This window comes from Micromesistius poutassou (assembly GCF_964030765.1).
Source record: "Micromesistius poutassou genome assembly, chromosome: 1".
Taxonomy (NCBI): Eukaryota; Metazoa; Chordata; class Actinopteri; order Gadiformes; family Gadidae; genus Micromesistius; species Micromesistius poutassou.
In genome coordinates, this window is record NC_140271.1 from 12,829,547 (window position 1) to 12,849,129 (window position 19,583).

Here is a 19,583-nt window from a genome sequence, read left to right on the forward strand (position 1 = left end):
TTGTTAAAGCAGTAAAGTTATCATATACAGTTTATTTGTGATAAACCCACAATAGAGCTCCGTTGGCTCACGTTACCAAGTTCACTACTATGAAGGTATTATTGTAGCAAAAGTCTTTAGCATGAGTACACTGAAGTCACAAATATGTAACAGTAAATTGGAAGTCGGAAATATTGTTAACACAAAATAGGGACTGAGTTCACAAGTCCTTTGTTACAGGTGTACAAATCCTATCCTGTGCATCACAACTTCAAAGAGTCGTGCATTTCACACTTTTGCTACAATCATTACAGTGCAGTTGGTGCAAAACACATTTTCACACCCGTGTTTCATAATCTGAGAACTCTGAAAAAATGTGTGCATTCGTAAAACCAAATGTAAACCAAATGTAATGCCTCCGAAGTTGCACATCTGTGAAAAATTTCCTCACAAATTAAATGATATAGATCGCTATGTTCATTGAGCATTTTAATGAGCGAGCACAAGTCCATCGATACAACTGCTCGAATCTGCTGCTACGAGTCTCAGCTGTTTTTTTTTCAACCCACCACCACCCCCATCAATGGAGGAAATATTAATTGTTTTATTATTATTCTTTTTTTTTCTTATCTTTTCCATTCTTCTTTCCTTTTAATTCTTTTTTAGATATATGTCTGTATCAGTGGTGGCTGGTGATGAAAGTTGTTGGTGTGGGGTAGTCATGGACGGGGAGTCTGGGGGTCCTCCCCCAGAAATTTTTTAATTGTTCTTTCCTGTATTCTGGTGCATTTTGGGGATGGCCATTACCTAAAAAAATAATTCAGATTCATAGCCTATGTATGTTAATTGAACCCACATACATTAATTTCATATTTTCAATGCTCAAATGCCATTCTTAAAGATCCCATGGCATGCTACTTTATGAATGCTTTTATATAGCTGTTAGTGGGCCCTTAATACAGTACTTGAATACATTCAAGAAATTCAGCCTTGGTGCAGAATTACAGCCACTACGAGCCAGTCCCACAATGAGCTTTCCACAAATGTGTTTTTTAGAGGAGGGTCAAGGTGGAGGGTGGGGGTGCAGCCCTGAGCAGCTTGCGGCCACGGTACCATGCGCTAGTGTTTACAGTGGATGTATCGCAATGGTGAGGCGCACACAGCTTTTGGCCGTGTTCTGTAAATATTCTAGAACACTCCAAATGCTCCGGCCGGAGTCCTGGAGAACTATATCTAAATAATTTTATATTATACATAGATATCTATATCATATATATTATCACGGCCAAAATCTGTGTGCGCCTCCAGACGTTATTATGAATCTCAAACGACTGCGTCGGATTCTCCGACGTCTCTGGTTCTTCCACTTCCACATCAATCTGAAGTAGACTGAACCACGACATGGAGGAGAAAGGGATTGTTGATCACGATTGTTGACCGCGATTGTCTCCCGCCGGAGCCCCGCTGCCCGCTGCCTGCTGCCCAGTGCCGAGGCACCACCGCCTCGGCAGTGGGCAGACGGCGGGAGACAATCACGGGCAACAATCCCTTTCTCCTCCATATCGCAGTTCATGTACTTCAGGGAGTCAAAGCCAAAGTTCCTTTCCCCCAATTCCTTCTCAACCATGGCTGAGATAACCCCTACTACGAGTCTCATTGTGGAAATACCAGAGACGTCAGAGAACCCGACGCAGTCTAGTCTTTTCACCAAAGGCAAGCTTGCCTTATTGTGTTGTGTGTTACGTGCCATAACACCAACAACAGAACGGTTATCCAAATAACAAAGAAGTGTACACTTGCGTTAGTGTGTATTCAAACACACATATGTGGCGCTCACACGGTCGTAGCTCATTGTCTCATTGGCGGGCCAAATTCTCTGGGCGGGCAAAGCAGAGAAAGGGGAGGTAACATGTCCCCGTATGCAGCTGAATGATGGAAGTTGCCGGACGCGCTTTGTTCAAGGAGTAGCCTGATCCAAGTTTCATGCAAGGGTTTCTTTATTCCATCGAAAATGTATCCTCAAGTTTAGACGTTACAAACTAGTCCACAAGCATCACAGTAGCGTCTTGAAAGGAGTAGCGAACGCAAATGCAAGGCACCAGGCATAGTGTAAGCGGTCAGCAAAAGTATGCTTTCCCCCATCACCCACTCACTACTAACCTCACCTGAGTGAAGAGCTGATATTACAAACCCTTACCGCCACCAACACCACGTGACCCAATCATTGAGCGTCATTACATAGGTGCGCCACAACTCAAGCTACGCCTATCCCCAACACTAGTGCTCATTTTATACCTAACGCCATTTCTAGCTACTGGGGGACCATAGGCAGGCTAGGAGAACTCATATTAATGTTAGAAAACCTCATCAAGTGAAATTGTCCCATGGGACCTTTAACATGTCTATACTCGTTTAACGACAAACACAACAAGTTTGTTTTAAAAGCCACATGAGTGATTCTTATTTTTTTCAGTGCAAAGGGCTCACATACATCATCATTCAATGATGGCACAAAACTGAAAAACAGTGGCCCAACATTAAGTGCAACAACTAGCATTATATTCAGTGCAGTTGTATTACTGGCAACTTAAGTTGAAATCTTTCATGACTGATATTGTTTCTAAGCAAACTAGACAGATGGGTTTGCCTTTGAATTCTATGAAAAGATACTCGGCTTCTCATCTTGACTGAAAGGTACGGTTTTTGTTTGATTGAGTTTTCTGTAAAAAAAAAATATATATATATATATATATATATATATTTTTTTTTTAACTTAAAGGTGTCATTGCACCGTTTTTTCATTAATGTTGCGTTGGTCAATAGTAGCAATGAATGCGAGTCGGTTTTGGTGAAAAAAATGCTCTGGTACTGTTCTAGCGTGGTGGAGGAGGTAGGCGGGGATGTACGACCTGATTTTGGCTCTTATTCATGACATGCAATTGCCGTGCCCGCGGGAGTGCACCGCCGGAGTCCGGGAGCACGGCCGGGGCACGGCTGCTGAGGGACCGCGACCGCGGGGACCAGCCGCTGTGCACCGCGCCCGGGAGCTCAGCTCCGGCCGCCACGGTGCCCCAAGGCGGCTCTTCTTTCTGTATTCAATTGCCGTGCCCGGACCGCCGTGCCTGAGCCACGTAAATGTTGAAATAGTGGTAATGTCCGATCCAACCATTTCTTCCTCAACTCTTGTTTCTTGGCCAAGAGATGCAACGTTGATTTGTTATAGTCACAAATAACACAGGCACAAACTCAATACTGTCGTGGACCGTCGCAAGCCAAGGTGCCATGAATACTAATTCACCAACTGACGTCAGTCAGTTACTAAACGGTTTCTTGTATTGCATTTTGGCATAACTTAACAATATGTAGATCAATTTTTAAAATATTAACTGTTGGAACACAATGTAACTAGTGCAACATCAACTTTTTGATTAATCAAATCAAGTAGTGTTAACAGACAATTAAAAAGCACTGATATAAGGTGACACTAATCCTTACTCTTAAAACAGAAAGGTTTTTATTAATTATTTTTTTTCAGATATTTTGTAGCAAACTTTTCACGGACCCCCTGGCAACGCGCAGCGGACCCCTGGGGGTCTGGGGACCGCACTTTGAGAACCACTGACTTAAACAGAACTTGTAGCATGTCACCTGTGACCTTTTTGGGCCATCACCAGTTTGCACCCCTGACTCTGTTAAACAGTTAAAATCTTTCACATGTTTCAAAATGGTTACAATTCTCAAAAAGGTATTCATATTATATTGTTAACTCTATTCTTGTGTAATTTAAAATGTAAAAGTGTTTTCGTTGCTCCGGAGTCAAAGGTGAGAGTGAAAATCCTCACAGAACCACACAGCTCCGCCCCGGACCATCTCAGGACCAGCTCCGCTCTGAGTGAACTGACAACCTTCTGGATAACCGAGCTGCAAGCGACTGAGAGGAGTTATTTATTTGGAGTTGGAGCAACATATTTGGAGTTCCTATTCATCACAGCATGTCAGAGGGTAACCATGGTTTCTCCCTGCTGATCGTGCAACAGTTCCATCTCCACGAACGTCTCCACGCCATCACAAATATATACACTGATATTTTTATTAAAACAAGGTTGATATCGTGCAGACACGTGGCTTCTACAGGAGCATATACCATCATTTCACGATCTCATAGTTGTTGGTGGTAGGTCTATAACGCTGTATTACGTAAGTTCTTTAGCTATATTTAAGATGGTTTACCAAGGTAGGCTGTCCCTTTATTCCACTGTAAAGTTAACGTGTTATTCTTACATAGGTTTGTCGGTTAGGTGTTCTGTGGATGTTTTGATTAGTTTGGTTTAAAGGTAATCAATAAAGTTGGTCAAACGCATGCGCAGTGCAGAGTGAGCACCACACCGGTGACCTTTTAAGTGTTAGTAGGTAAACAACACAACACATATATCTCTTCACAGGTCCAGCGTTTCTGAGGACGATGACTTCATCCCTCGTGTCCATCCAGTCTGAAGACTTTGTCCACGTTTTCCATAAAACGTTCATGTTAGTGTGTGGACCTTGAGGTGAGCCCGCGGTCCGGCCGACCAAACCAACGGGTCGTCACCCTGCAGGCCGCCGGCGTTCAGCTGTTAAACTGCGCAGCCTCAGCGTCTACAGTTTAATCTCATCGTCCTCGGCGCCGGGGCGTGCCGTGGTCCGGTGGCCGGAGAACGACACGGTGGTCCGGAGGCCGTGGGGCGGCGGCGAGGCATCATCCCGGTGACTGAAGGACCCGCCCCCATAGTGGCGGGACAGCACGCTGGACGCCCGCTGGAAACGCTCCGCCTCCATGGCCGGCTCTGCCCCCTGAGGGGAGCGGCATGACGCGTCTGGCGGCGTTCTGGCGGGATCGCCGCTGCTGCCCACCGCCGACGCTCCTTGCTCCGTCCAGACGGAGGTTCGGGAGCTCCCCCTGGTGGAGGTGGGGGTGGGGGTGCTTGCGGGGCTCTCCAGCGCCATCTGCAGGACGGAGGAGGAGCGGTCATCCTCCTCCTCCTCCTCTTCCTCCTCATCCCCCCGCCCCTCGGCCTCCAGGCCGCCACCCGAAAGGCCACTGGGGCTGTCGATCAAACTCAAGATCTCGCTCATGAGGGAGGGGCCCAGGTCAAAGGTGAAGTCGGTGAAATCGGTCAAGGAGTCAGAGCGCGTGGGAGTGGCCCCGCCGCCGCTGTCCGCTATGGAGCCCTTTCGGTTGTTTCCCTCCGGAAACCCTCTGTCCAGTCTGGAGAGACGGGGGAGAGTGACGAAGCCAGACTGCAGACCTGACAGAGAGAGATAGAGAGAGAGAGAGAGAGAGAGAGAGAGAGAGAGAGAGAGAGTTAGATATTTATCAGATTTGTTATATATATATATACTGTATATATATATATATACCATATAAACTAAATGATTGCAGGCCTCCCATGTTGTCATTGAGTCTAATTGTACAACAGTAACCATAAGAAGCATGCAGTTTGTTTAAGTTAGGGTTAGGGGTTCTCCGGAGGCAGCAGGCTACCAGCTGACACAGCCATAGTGAGGCACTTTTCCTCTCTTCAAACCCACACACATTCCGCGGTGCCATGACGGCACTGGCTCCGAATGCACTTTTTTCATATTCTAAATCGGCCTGAAAAGAGCAGTTAAAGAGTAGTAAAGCTACCGCTGAATGCACAGTTTAACCAGTGTAAGACAGAGCAAGGTACTGAGAAAGGTCAACTTGTTGTTACTAGGCACAACATGTATAGAATATCAAAAACTACTAAGCTTTTCTTTACAAGTTCAAAGAAAAGTTCACCAAGTAAGAAAGGAGACTAGAAAGTGCATTGGACAGTTTACGTACAGATACTGTGGTGTACATTGGTATACGTTGTGTTTCCTCAGTCTCTCGCTAAAGTTAGTGAACACTGATCTGATTCCTCTGTATCTGTGGGAAAGGAACTACTAACACCACAACCTGGTGAACTCCACTCACCCATGTTCAGTATAGAGTATTTATACAGTTTTTACACACACACACACACACACACACACACACACACACACACATATGCGTACACACATACACCCACAAACGCATGGACACACTCACACACACATTTGTGTCTAGACACAAACATCCACTGATTGGGGGGGGGGGGGCGTATTGTATGACCTGTTTACAAAGTCCAGTCAAAGTAACACACACACACAGACACAAAGATGCCAGAAATGTCCTCTTTCACACGTGTTGCATGTAAGTGTGTGTAAGTGTGCATGTGATTGCATGTGTGTGAGGTCGTATGCAGCTCTCAGGTGAAGCTGGGGTTACTGAGGTGACACCCAGTCCGCAGGCTGTTGAACACATTTGACATAATCTGCATTCATCATTTATCTTAAAAAGTGACAAATTTGAGATTCCAGAGATTCTATCCACCTCTGTCCTCAACTTGTTGCCAAACCGACCTTGTGTTTTAAGTGCTTTAGTCTGTCTAATTGTCCATCAGTTGCATATCACTAAACTATCATTTGGACTTTCACACTAAAGTGAAAATTTGCAGTAGTTGAGTGTTCTCTCGAAATGTCTATTGATAATCGAGAGATAATCAAAAGTAATGTTATTCAGTGTCTACTGTACATTCAGCAATCTATATTTATTTACACAAAACTAAGATCAGTGATAACATATTAAATTGAAAGTTTCAGTAAAAACAATTACAAAAAAGTGCAGTGGAAGTAAAAAATACAACAAATACACATACACACACACACACACACACACACATTTATATATGTATATATACATTTCTTTTTTCACTTGACATGTTGATGATACGTATATCAAAATTCAGTGGATATTCAGAAAAATGACGTGTATGTAGTTATCTTCGTGATAACCCTGATCGAGCGCCACCTTCGCCAATGTGGACATGTTGAGTGGGTGTCCCCCGTCACTTGCTGCGACGTTGTTAATACTCAACTGATACTAGGTACTGAACTGATACTCGACTGTGGACCATGAAACCTGAAACCTGGTGAATCATGTCTCAGTCAGCTCAGTTCATGTTGGGTTAAACTAGGCAACTACACACACACACACACACACACACACACACACACCTGCACTTACACACTTACACAGACACACATGGCTCTGCTTGCTGCTCTGGTATGGAGGAGCATCTCTGGCAGGAAATGCCCCACATCAATTTACTTTAGTTTGACAGTAAACTGACGTTCCACGGCAACAGTAAAATGAGGCGCAGCCCGTCGCTCTGCCCTCTCCAGGCCCCTCCCCTCACCTCCACTCACCGTAGCGGTAGTAGGCCTCGTTGGAGCTGGCCGAGCTGGGGAACAACGTCCTCTGCAGGCCGCCGTTGTGCAGGTCCAGGTTTAGCTGGGGCAGCGAGACGGCGTTCTTGATGATGGGCGAGATGGATGGCGGCGGCGGCGAGGACAGCTCCCGGGAGCCCCCCCGCAGCCGCGGCTCCGGGTTCCGGCGGACGTGGCGGAACGTGCGGGTGAAGAATCCGGTGGCGGAGTCGGGGCTCCCCGCGGGCTCCTCCCTCCGGCCCCCGTGGTTACTGAGGAAGGAGGTGTCCCCGAACACCTCCCCGCCCCGGCCCACGTGCATGGTGTGCCGGAAGTCTGGCAAGGGCGGGCTGATCATGTCCACCGAGAGGTCGCTCTTGAAGTGGCGCCGGCTCTGAGAGCCTGATGCCAGGCCCTTGAAGCCCGGGATCTTCGCCATACTCATGGTGGCGGTGGAGGTGGCGGTGGCGGCGGTGGCGGCGGACGGGGGGTGGGGGCGGCTGACGGCCGACGACGGAGTGACGTCACTACGTCGATGTCTCCCGGGGGAACCTCCGTTCAGCGGGCGGAGATAATAACGAATGTGGTTATTTCGAGAAGGTTCCTTGATGTGCTTTAGAACCGACACAGTTGGACGGCGTTATCCCGAGAGCGAGTTCAGGGACACTCCATCTGCTGTGGAGAGAGAGAGGGGGGGGGGAGAGAGCGAGAGGGAGAGAGAGAGAGAGAGAGAGAGAGAGAGAGAAAGAGAGAGAGAGGGAGAGAGAAAAAAATAGTTAAATGTGTTAAATTAGCAGCATGGAGAGGAAGGCAGGAAATGTGTTGTCCAGTGGCCTAAGAATGTGAGCATAATTCATTCTCCATGCAGCTAGTGCCAACTATCCCCCCCCCCCCCCCACCCCCTGCTCACTCCTCCCCCCTCCTCACCCCACACCCCCTCCCTCCTCACCCCGCAACACCCCCCCAGCCAGCTCCCCTCTCCAGCCACCCCATAGCAGGATGTCAGAGGGCACAGTGGGTACATTCTGTATGTTGGTGTGTCCGTATCGAGTCGGCTGCCATGTTTACATTCCTGCTCTGTTTCTGTGTCAGAAAGTCTCTCTCTCTCTTTTTTTTTCTCTCTCTCTCTTGCTCCTCCCTTCCCTCTGTGTCAGTTTGTTCATTACCACCAGAGATCAAAACAGAAAGCCCTCTCTTTACATGCACACATCACTGGCTATTGCATGTTGAAATCCCAGCAAAAAGGTTCCAGGTCTGATTCCCCAATGTCTGCAGAATATCTCTAGGTATCCTCGGGCAAGTTTGGTCCTGACAAAAGTGAAACTAGACTTTGTTTTTCGTTTTTTAAGAGAACCATAAAAGCACAAAACCAACTGGAATCAAAGCCTTTGTAACTCCACAAACATGTGGAGCTGCTCTGCTCCCACAAAGAGGGCAACCAACACATGCCTTCATCTAGGCAGCAGAGAGACAACAGAGTAACTAGGCTACATCCTAACACTCCTGGCTTACCGTCTGTCTACTAGCTCTTCACTAGCCTCCTAGGGATATGTGAGGACTTAGTTTAACTTACTAACCTTTCCATGTCCCAGACCGTTGTTTACTTACATTTGAGTCTTTCTAAATTTACATAATAATAATCAAATTATTAATCCTGCTTATTTTATATGAACATTTATATAAATCTTCCTTTAAACATGATGGTTCAATGTTCCTGTGAAGGACAGTAAAAACCTACCCATCCCGTGAGACTGGACCCCATTGAATTGATGCTAATGTAGCATCGGGGCTGCCTAGCTTGCAAGCTACAATCTAGCAGTCTTGTTGGAGTTTATAAGTAATCCTGTTGACGAGCCCTAATTGGATTAGCATGTCTGTTAACTGCTCGGTTAGCCAGGCCGTCTAGCCAGACATCCTACTCACTGTGGGAATCAGCGCTTTCATCACCATTTGGGATATGATGTCATCGTTTGAGATATGGCCTCTTTCTTTCCTTACCATCTGATACACAGATGTCCCCCCCCCCCCCCATTATTACATTGTTTCTCCATATGGTTCATGCTTTAGTTCCTCCTCCTACTCTCCAGGACACAATAAGATGTATAATACACCGTCAACTTAATGCAACATTTCCATGTGAACTAAATCTTGAACCAAATTCAACAACTTTCTTCCACTTACTGGCAGTGAGTCCTGGAGGACCATGTTCTCTATCTTCTGGTTGGTGTCTCCACGGTTTCATGCGAGAGACGGTGGTCCGGGCAGAGACAGAGAAAGTCCGGGCAGAGACAGAGAGGGTCTTGGCTTGGAGACCCGGGGAAAGGGCCTTGGAGCGATGGCGCCCTCTCTCTCTCTCTCTCTCTCTCTCTCTCTCTCTCTCTCTCTCTCTCTCTCGCTAAAGATCTTTACCCATGGCACCACACGACTCCTCCAACTCTGCAGTCACGGAGTCCGCTCAGCCAGAGGAAGCTACTCTCTTCCTCTTCTTCCCTCGTTAGTGTGACCGTTCAACTGTCATCCTGCGGAAGGGTTTCAAACCTTCGTGAAGCAAAGGGAACAGGGAAGAAGATTCACACACAGCCAGAAGGGCCACGTTAGAGGCAGTGGTCCTGGTGATAACATGCAGTTCGGCCGCGTTGCGCTCAAGAAAGGCCGTGAGAATGACACTGTTGGATTGGCCATGTTTGGGATTATCCCCTAATCCCAGCTGTCTTCTCTCTCTCTCTCTCTCTCTCTCTCTCTTTCTCTCTGTCCATTGCTTGCTCTCTGCCTTCTCTACAATCCACTTAGTTTCCTCTGGCAGGGGGTCCAACCAACGCAGGGGACTCAACGCTTCATTAAGTTCACTTGAGGCCAGGGGAGAGAGAGAGAAGGAAAAGTAGAGAGGGAAGGAGAGAGAGCCACAGCCAAGGAGAGAGAGAGAGAGAGAGAGGTATTTGTGGTGGAGTCAGACAATGAGAGAGGGGAACAGGTGGGCAAATAGAGGGGCAGATAGAAAGAGATACAGTAAATGTACATTATCCTTGTCAATAAAGCCTTTGAATGGGGGGGGGGATAAATGGTACGAAACTGGGGAACTGGGTGACACAGTAAGAGAATGAGGGACAGTACAGGGTTGAGATTTGAGACTAGGGCCAACAGTGAGGGCCATCAGCTCCACATAAAGCTGTCAAGCAGATGAATGCTGGGATTAACTATTGGAGGGACTGGGAATGTGTATTATTTTAGATTGGTTCTGGCTGGGGAGCCGGTTCTTCAAGGACAATGTCGGTCTGGGTCATCAAACGATCGTAACCTTGTTCTTGGTGATAAGACATTTTGTATTAGTAAGTACTTAAAGTTCCCAAACATTCAGAAGGCCAAAGGGATGTATTTACAAAGTAACAGTCGTGCTCAGCCTGCACATGCTAAATGCTCTTCAGAATCACTACATGGAAGTAACAACAACAAATTATATTGGTCACGAATGCTCTGGTGAAGCCAGGAGAGACACTTCTGATGTTTTGATCCGGGGGATTCAGGGGAGTTTGGTTCTCTCTTAAAAGCCCCAGGTTCTGATCTAATAAGGCACACCCCAGCAGGTATCTGTTAAAGACGTGAATCGTTTGTATTTATCCCCCTTTCAGCCTCAGCCTTACATAAGTAACCTTCGTCCTCAGTACAAGGTTTGTGGACCACATACGTCAGATGTCAGCCTCTCCACTACACCCTACGGTGCCCGTACGTGTTAATCTGGCCTGTCAGGGTGGTCTCCTATTGTCACATCTCGCCCTGTTCATTGAATACCTGACTCCCTGTCCTTGTGTTTCCCGGATCTGTGATTGTCCTTCCCCCCCCTGATTGTTTTCACCTGTCCCTGATTAACGGTCCCCTCCTAGTGTATTTAGTCAGCGTGTTTCCATTCCTCTGTAAAAGTTTGTCTTTGTTTTGTGGCTGAAGCGTCCCAGCATTTCCTGAGATATTATTACGGTTCCTGGTTTGGATTCCTTCTCGATTATTCCCTGACTACGCCTTTGCCTTCTCCCTGCCAGATTGTTTGCCTGATCTCCAACTGATGACCCGTGTACCGACCCTTGTATATTCTAGTAAAGAATATTCTAGTAAAAATCATTATTTTCACCCTGACTTTTTTTGCATCCGAGTCCTGCTATTGAGTCCTTTCTTCTGTCGTTTACCCAGCCGCTAAACCTAGACGCCCGTCGGGGTAACCCCCTGCCGAATGGAGGCAGAAGAAGTCGGCTCTCTGCTACATTTAACGTCTACTGATGTCTGCCTTACTTCCTGGTTTCCTTGTTCACAATCTGCTGGACATGAAGTGAGATCACATGAGATTCACGTCATTCAACCAGGACGGAACCATTAGATCATCCATGGTCTGGGAGGGGGAGGGGTGGGGGAACACCAGTGTGAGCTGGTAAGTGACAGTGTGATCGTTGGTGTCGACGCCCATCCATGTCCCGGCTAAGGCCCGCATTAGTCCGGTCTCAGCCTGGCCCCAGTGAGGAGCACCAGAGCTACCGCACCGCTTACCTGGCCGGCTGCATTCAGTTCAGATTACCTCCTCTTAATCTGAGGTTAATCCAATTAATACGAAGGAAAGGTAATCTAGAGAACCAGTGGAGAGCAGACAGCCGTCTGTCACACGCATGCACGAGAGGTCCAGGGCTGAGAGAGGATCATCGTCCAATCTAATATCGAGTAACAACATATTTAGGAGAACGAAGACCTTCTACAGCCATGATGAAGACAGACTTCAACAATCACGTCTCTCTCTCTCTCTCTCTCTCTCTCTCTCTCTCTCTCTCTCTCTCTCCCCTACATACATACATGAGCATGGCTCAATCTGTCTATTTGTCTGTGAGAATGTCTAGCTGTCTGTCTGTTTGGTTTCGGAGCCACAGAACCACAAATTACACTACTGGCCTCCCAGATTTTTTTAGGACTTCACACACATGCATACACACACACACACACACACACACACACACACACGTGTTGATGACAGAAGCTCTATGTGAGTTGAACATGCAACTACACACAACTACACAATATACTCAACAAAATACCCAACTACACACACAAATGCACATACAACTACACAACAACAAAAACAACCAAATACCCAACCTCACACCTACACACATAACTAACAACAACATAAAACTACAAAGAAACACCACACAGGAATACCCAACAACAACCAGACCAACACAACAGCAGTAGCTCAGTCATCACTGAGGGCCATGTTCAAACGTTTTCACACACACACACACACACACACACACACACACACACACACACACACACACACACACACCCACACACACACACACACACACACACACACACACACACACACACACAGATCGCTTGACATCATCAATAAACAGTCTTACTAAGTCTTGAATTCACGTCAGAGATAACGGGAGGCAGAGATAAAAGCAAACACGACTCATACACACACACCTTTCAGAAATGCAACTGAAGCACAATCACCCTGCTGGAGGCTGACAACCTGAAGATCCGTCCTCCTCTCCTCTCCTTCTGATGGAGCATTCAGTAGTGAGGCTCCATGAAGATCAAAGTCCTGACTTCACATCCTGATGGAGCATTCATTAGTGAAGGCTCCATGAAGATCAAATTCCTGTGTTGACCGCATAATGAACGAGTGAATGAGTTAAATGTTGGGTGGCGGGGTCCTGTTATACTGACCACAGTCGTGCGTAACGAGTGAATTAGTTAATGTTAACGTCACCATTTCCCGTTCCCCGTTATAGGAAAACGGGATTCGAGTATCCGTGAGATCCAAATGATATGCTGATTATGTTCCTCAATCCAAAGCACGGTAAATAGTAGATCATGGATTTTTCCAAGGCTATAAGTCATTTTGATGTTTTAACCTATGGTGTAATTTCTAATATCTTACTGGGACCAGTAAGATACACTTTATTGGATCCTAAACTAAAAGCATTTGGGGGTCTGAAAGTGCGTTTGCTTGGACTAATCCAATAAAAGTCTCTAGTCAATGAATTAATGTGAAATTATATTTAAGATCTAAGGTTTTGATAAAACTTGCTCCGCATAACATAACCGTTCATCGCAATCATTCATGGTTTTAAAATTGGTTTTCTTAGAATGCAAAACTCACCTTGAGTGAAACAAAAAAGTAATCCCGGTGCCGAAAGGAAATTCAACTCTGTGTAGTTGATGTGACGCGCGCGCGCGCGTGTGTGTGTGTGTGTGTGTGTGTGTGTGTGTGTGTGTGTGTGTGTGTGTGTGTGCCGGGTAGTTGAGATGTTGCGCAGTGGAGCGTCGTGGTCCCGGGCAGCTCCGGGGAGGAGGAAAAGGAGGAGGGGGGGCCGTGTTGGGTGACGTAGCGCGTGAACTTCAATCAATCAAACGAGGACAAGCCAATTAGAAGTCATCGAGACTTCAAGAAACAATGATAATAGTACAAATTATTTAAGATGGAAAGCAATCAATGAGCAGCAATCAATTTATACGATACATGGCTTTATGAAAGTGTGTGTGTGTGTGTGTGTGTGTGTGTGTGTGTGTGTGTGTGTGTGTGTGTGTGTGTGTGTGTGCGTGCGTCATGTGTAGACCATAATCCCTCCCTTCCTCCCTTCCCCCATCCTTCTTTTGTTGACACTGAATCAGATATTGTTTCATGTCGTGGTTCTAAATCCTCTGTGCCCTGAGAGAGTTCCCAGCCCTCAGACCAGCGGTAGTATGTGGCCCAGCCTGCTGCTCCTTCCTCAAGGACGGTATTTAAAGCCTTCTTGGCAGGCCGGGTTTGTGTGAAAGTCATTTCCTGAGGAACAAACCGAAGACTGCTCACCCCGTTTAAATATAACTCACGCCCTTCTCCTCTTTCCTCTCCCTACTCCGCCTTCTTCCTCCTCTCAGGAGCTCACCTCCTCCTCCTACACCTCACCCTCTCGCCAACTCCTCTCCCTACTCCTCCCTCCTCCTCCTCTCAAGAGCTCAGCACCTCCTCCTACACCTCACCTTCTCCCCCACTCCTCTCCCTACTCCTCCCTCGTCCTCCTCTCAGGAGCTCCTCAAAACAAACACAGGACGCAGGGTGGTGGTGTTGAAGCCGGTTTATTGAAAGGTTTGTAGATGATGATACATGGCCTGGTGCTCCATGCTGCCATACAGGAGATCTCTCCCTGAGTGTGTAATGTACAATAGGTGTGCAGCCTCACCCAGCCCCGGAGTCCTATCAGACTCGGCCAGGTAAGCTGCTTCAACCAGCCATCCTCCACACATACACCACACCACACAAACTCATCACCCCAAAGAGGCTGACCCAGGTGTTTACGTTTGGCCTGCAGCCGTGTTTCTGTGAATCCAGGAAGCTGGTGCCACGGCGCCTCAACAATGGAGCATTGTGACGAGGTCACTTGGTCCCTCTCACAGGCTAGGACAGGACAGGACAGGACACACACACACACACACACACACACACACACTGTTGTAGACATGCAAACAAATACTACAAAGACGGAAAGCGATGTTACAGAGTGTGTTGTTCAAGGTCTAAATATAGCAGGCTCGGGGGGGGGGGGGGGGGGGGGAGTGAGGATGGTGAAGAGGCAGGAGAGAAGGGGTGGATGAGGAGGGGAGGTTGCTGATGGTTGGGTGAGGATGGTGGTGGAGGGTAGGGCCAAGGTGTTTTGAAGAACCTGACTTTTCACCCTAACCACCATGCTGGCCTGGTAGGAGGTCTCTTGCTCGTGGCAGGGGGAGTCTGGTGGGAACCAGACTCCCCCTGCCACGAGCAAGAGACCTCCTACCAGCTCCGTCTTAATCCAGCATCGGCTGAATAGGACTCAGATGACCGACATGCTTTGACAGCTCACTACAGTAGAAACCATCTCTCTTGGGGATAAACTCTTTGCTGCGTTCACAACCTCCCAGGACATGGTGTTGTTTTAGGTCAGTTTGCCGTCGTCACTAACAGGATCTCTGGGAGAAAGAGAGCATGGCGTAACAAGGTGACAGGTGTCTCCGACACGTTTCCATGAACACTGGATTCCAGACCCCAACCGGTTGGTAGTATGCATAGGTATCCTGCCCAGAGGTCTGTTGCATATTCTCTTCACTGCTGACAGAATGTAAGCCAGCGGTGGAGCCGGGATGGAAACTGACGCAGGCCTCATTGTCCAAGGATCTTCTCTGCCTGAATCGATGTACAATGTAATAACATAACACCTACATGTGGCTGAACGTTGTTAACTGCTTGACTTGATCAGGTTTTTCTTGGCTTGTTCTCTCTTGTGAAAGAGACGTTGAATCTCATTTCTACCAAGCTGGTCAAACAAGGTTCAAAGAAAGTTATAGTTGTTGTTATAGTTGTACATACAGTAGTAGTAGCGGTAGTGGGAGTAGTCATAGTATCACAACACACTGGATTAAAAGAGAGCCAGCACAATTAGGAGGTTCAGAGCAGATGGGGAGAGGTTAGAAGACATTGTTTGTGCGTCAGAAATAGGTTCATACGGTGATAGGGCAGATGTGTGCGGTTTACTCAGATTTAGACACACTCTGTAATTCATATGTCAACTGCAGCTCTGATGTTGAAACGCACTTGCGTGCATGCACACAGACACACACACACACGCGTGCATGCACACACACACACACACACACACACACACACACACACACACACACACACACACACACTCACACACACAGATGCAGCATCTGCGGGACGGCGGGACAGGTCGTGTGTGTGGGTGTGTGTGTGTGTGTGTGTGTGTCTCTGCATTTGTTTGTATTTCTGTGTGTGTGTGTGTGTGTGTGTGTGTGTGTGTGTGTGTGTGTGTGTGTGTGTGCGCGTGTGTGTGTGTGTGTGTGTGTGTGTGCGTGTGTGTGTGTGTGTGTTTGTGTACTAGATTAGAGATAGAGGTATACGTTTAAAGAGTAGGGCAATAGGAATGAATACATTGGACTGAGATTGATAGATAGACATGTTTTCTGTGTGTGTCTGCATGCAGTCTGTCTGGTCTCTAGTCCTTCCTGTTGATCGGGGAGAAGAGAGACACCAGGCATCACAGCCTGCATCACCATGTCCACAGGATACCCTTTCTACTAAGAGAGAGAGAGAGAGATTACCAACAGGATGTGACCTCACTGTTTTCCTACAGATCAACACACAAATCATATTATAATGTAACCCCGTCTCACTCTCACCCCCAACTCTCTGTCTCTCCTCTTGCTTTCTTTCCCTCTCTTTGTCCCTGTCTCTCCCTCTCTTTCTCTCTCTCCTTCCTTTTCTCTCTCTCTCTCTCTCTCTCTCTCTCTCGTGCTCTATGTCTCTTGCCTCTGTTCCTAAAATAAAAAAGACACATTCTTTGAGGCGAGACAAAGCAATGATTCAACTGGAACAGGGGGCAATGGGGTGGGTGTAAGGAGTGGGAGGGGTGCGATGTCGGCGGGGTGGGTGGGGGGGATGAGTCAGAGACAGCTCTGCAGGGGGTCAGCCGTGGGGGGGGGTTGGGGGGACGACGACGACAGCGTCATGTCTTACATAACTTTTGTATGTTTTTCTGCTTTGCTGATTTTGTCCAAAACTTGGAAAAAATGTACAAAATATTTTCTTGCTATCTTGCTACATGTCTGTCCTTTCAGACCTTTTCCCACCTTACTGTTCGTGACGTCGTATCCTTTGTTCCTGTGCGGGCCGCCACAGCCATACGAAACATTCCAATGACGATGTCCTGAGTTCTGGTGCCACCATGAATGGGTCCTCTGTGTCTCTGTCCTCCTCACCCTGGGGCCCAGCATGGCGGAGCCCTCGCCCCCCATCCTCCAGGCCAGACAGACACAGAGCTTGGATCTGTCCCCGCCGTCGGGGAGAGGAGGAGCAAGAGAGGAGATGAGGGCTGGAGAGGAGAGTATGGGGAGGAGAGGAATGGGGAGGAGAAGAGAGGAGGAGACATGAAAGGAGAGGATGGGGAGGAGAGGAGAGGAGGAGACATGAGAGGAGCGTATGGGGAGAAGAGGAATGGGGAGGAGAAGAGAGGAGGAGACATGAAAGGAGAGGATGGGGAGGAGAGGAGAGGAGGAGACATGAGAGGAGCGTATGGGGAGGAGAAGAGAGGAGGAGACATGAGAGGAGAGGAGAGTATTGGGAGGAGAGGAAGGGGGAGGAGAGTAGAGGAGGAGACATGAGAGGAGAGGAGACAGGAAAGTAGAGGGAGAAAAGGGGAGGGAGAAGCGAAGGAGGGGAGGAAGGGAGTGGGAGAGGGGAGGAGGAGACATGCGAGGAGAGGAGGGAGAAAAGGAGAGGGAGGAGGGGAAGAGATAGGAGAAGGGGATCTGAAAGGAGGGAGGCGAACAGTAGAAGAGGATGAGGAGGAGAGTACTTGAGGGGGAGGAAAGGACAGCATCATCTAACAAAGGTGAGGAATAAAGAAGGGATGAGTGTAAGGAGATGGAGGATTGTAGAATGAGACAATGTAACGAGGAGTATGCAAAGACAGGGTGTTGGGTGTGGGCTGTCAATCACTGCTGGTTGCCTAGGGCTTACTCTGACAGCCCGACTGTTTCCCTTCCTGTTTCCGAGAGGCTCCCCATTGGGGCACTGAAGTTTCTTCTTTGGTGCCACTGGGATTCATTGCAACCACGTAACATCCCGATGCTCACCTTGTTAATGTGGACCAGATTGCAGTTCTGTTATAAAAGTCAGATACAGGGCTGTAATGCACTGTTTCTCTATCTGTGGCTGAGTTCTGCGGTTCTGGATTATCTCTGTCAGCAAAGCAGCGAGCTGTGAATCCTTGTGTTACGGAAGAAACACACAAATCCAAACAAGGGTTACACAATTCATTGCAGAAATGAATGGCCTTTGGGTTGTTGGTTAGTTGTTGTCCATTCCGGAGATGTATTAGCAGCATAAGATATGTTTGTCTGAATTCTCGGATAGGTTCAATCAGAATTTATTAGGTATTCAAAGAGTATCTACGGATACCTATTGTTATTGTTATTGGGTATTATTATTATTTTAATTTCGGATTAGTTATGCCTATATCTCTGCAGTGGACTGGTCAAAAGTTTTCAACTTATACATATACTTATACATATATATATACATATCCCTGGTAAACAGGTCTCCAAAATGTTTTGGAGAGTACTATGTTCAAACATTGTATGTTGTTGTATGTTCAAACATTCAGAAACTTGGTGTAGGGGAGAGTCGCCTTAATTGTAACGCGTTACAGTTGTAACACGCACGTTTTCTCTTGCTGCGTAAATGCCATCATGACGTCATCACCTAGGCATGTGGCCAGTGCAGTGCTAAACGTCCCTGAGAATTATCAACAGGATTCGTCCACTCTGCGGGAAATAGCGGCGGGAAAACCGGTTTAGAACCAAGTAAGTAAAAATTAAGATCCAGAGGTCTTTTTCGAATATTAAATTCTGCTTGTATGTTGTGGAGCTAAAATCCACACGGTTGTCTGCATGTATCTGTTCTTCGTCAGTTAGCATAGTTACTAGTAACTTGGTGTGTGTTACAACCGTAACTCACGCTGTTACAATTGAGACTCACATGCGCTTCAATTGTAACATCGGACAGCGTCAATGTTTGGTTTAATTCCTCACGACTTGTTTTCTCTATTGAATAACTTTAAGTAGGTTATGATAGCAGACACATGTAGGTCGTTTGCCTGAAAATATTACATATGTAGGTAAAAAAATCTCGGGGTAAAAGAGTGAAAAGTGAAAAATGTTACAATTGTGGCGACTCTCCCCTACATGCCTTATTTCGCATGCTGACATTTTTTTTCTCTTGGAACCACAATGTCCGTTGGGATAGATTATGCTGTACAGTGAAAATGTCCTCAAAAAATGTCAAAAATCTGCATGTTCAGAACCATAGCTTCAATTAAAAATCAGATTGAGATATACATGAACTATGGAGTTGCCTCATTAAAATAGGTTGAATTGGTATTTATTGTGTAAAAAATAGTTATGGCACATAAAATATTTGCTAATTTGAAAACATTATTCCATCATCCCCAAGTTAGCTTCAGAAGGAAACTTGTATAGACATAGCGGCCACCCTCGTGAACATGTGTTTACAAATTGTGTGTTGACAGCTGAAATTAAAAAAAAAATGCTAAGCTAAGCGCTAATGCGCCATTTCGATCGCAACTCGGCATAAGAAGCAGGCAGGAACTTGAATTTTGCCAGGAACATAGAGGACCCCTCTTTTAACATGTATACATAGTTTGTGTGTCTCTCTGTATGTCTGAGCCTGCCTGTCTCTGTATGAGTATGAGTGTGCGTGTGCGTGT

The 19,583-nt window shown here is 47.0% G+C and overlaps 1 protein-coding gene across 2 annotated transcripts; it reads right to left on the reverse strand.

Annotated features, from left to right (window-relative positions):
- Positions 1-3,642: 3,642 nt before the first annotated feature.
- Positions 3,643-13,493, reverse strand: cdc42ep1b (CDC42 effector protein (Rho GTPase binding) 1b). Of its 2 annotated transcripts, none has more exons than XM_084488723.1 (3): positions 13,421-13,493; positions 7,273-7,947; positions 3,643-5,264 (listed from the first exon to the last, which is right to left on the reverse strand). In XM_084488723.1, the coding sequence occupies exons 2-3, from the start codon at positions 7,715-7,717 to the stop codon at positions 4,615-4,617; spliced, it is 1,095 nt and encodes a 364-aa protein (XP_084344849.1). In that variant the 5' UTR covers positions 7,718-7,947; positions 13,421-13,493; the 3' UTR covers positions 3,643-4,614. The 2 variants fall into 2 exon arrangements, with proteins under 2 accessions (XP_084344849.1, XP_084344848.1); XM_084488722.1 differs by lacking the exon at positions 13,421-13,493 and adding an exon at positions 9,454-9,590.
- Between the last annotated feature and the right edge of the window lie 6,090 nt (positions 13,494-19,583).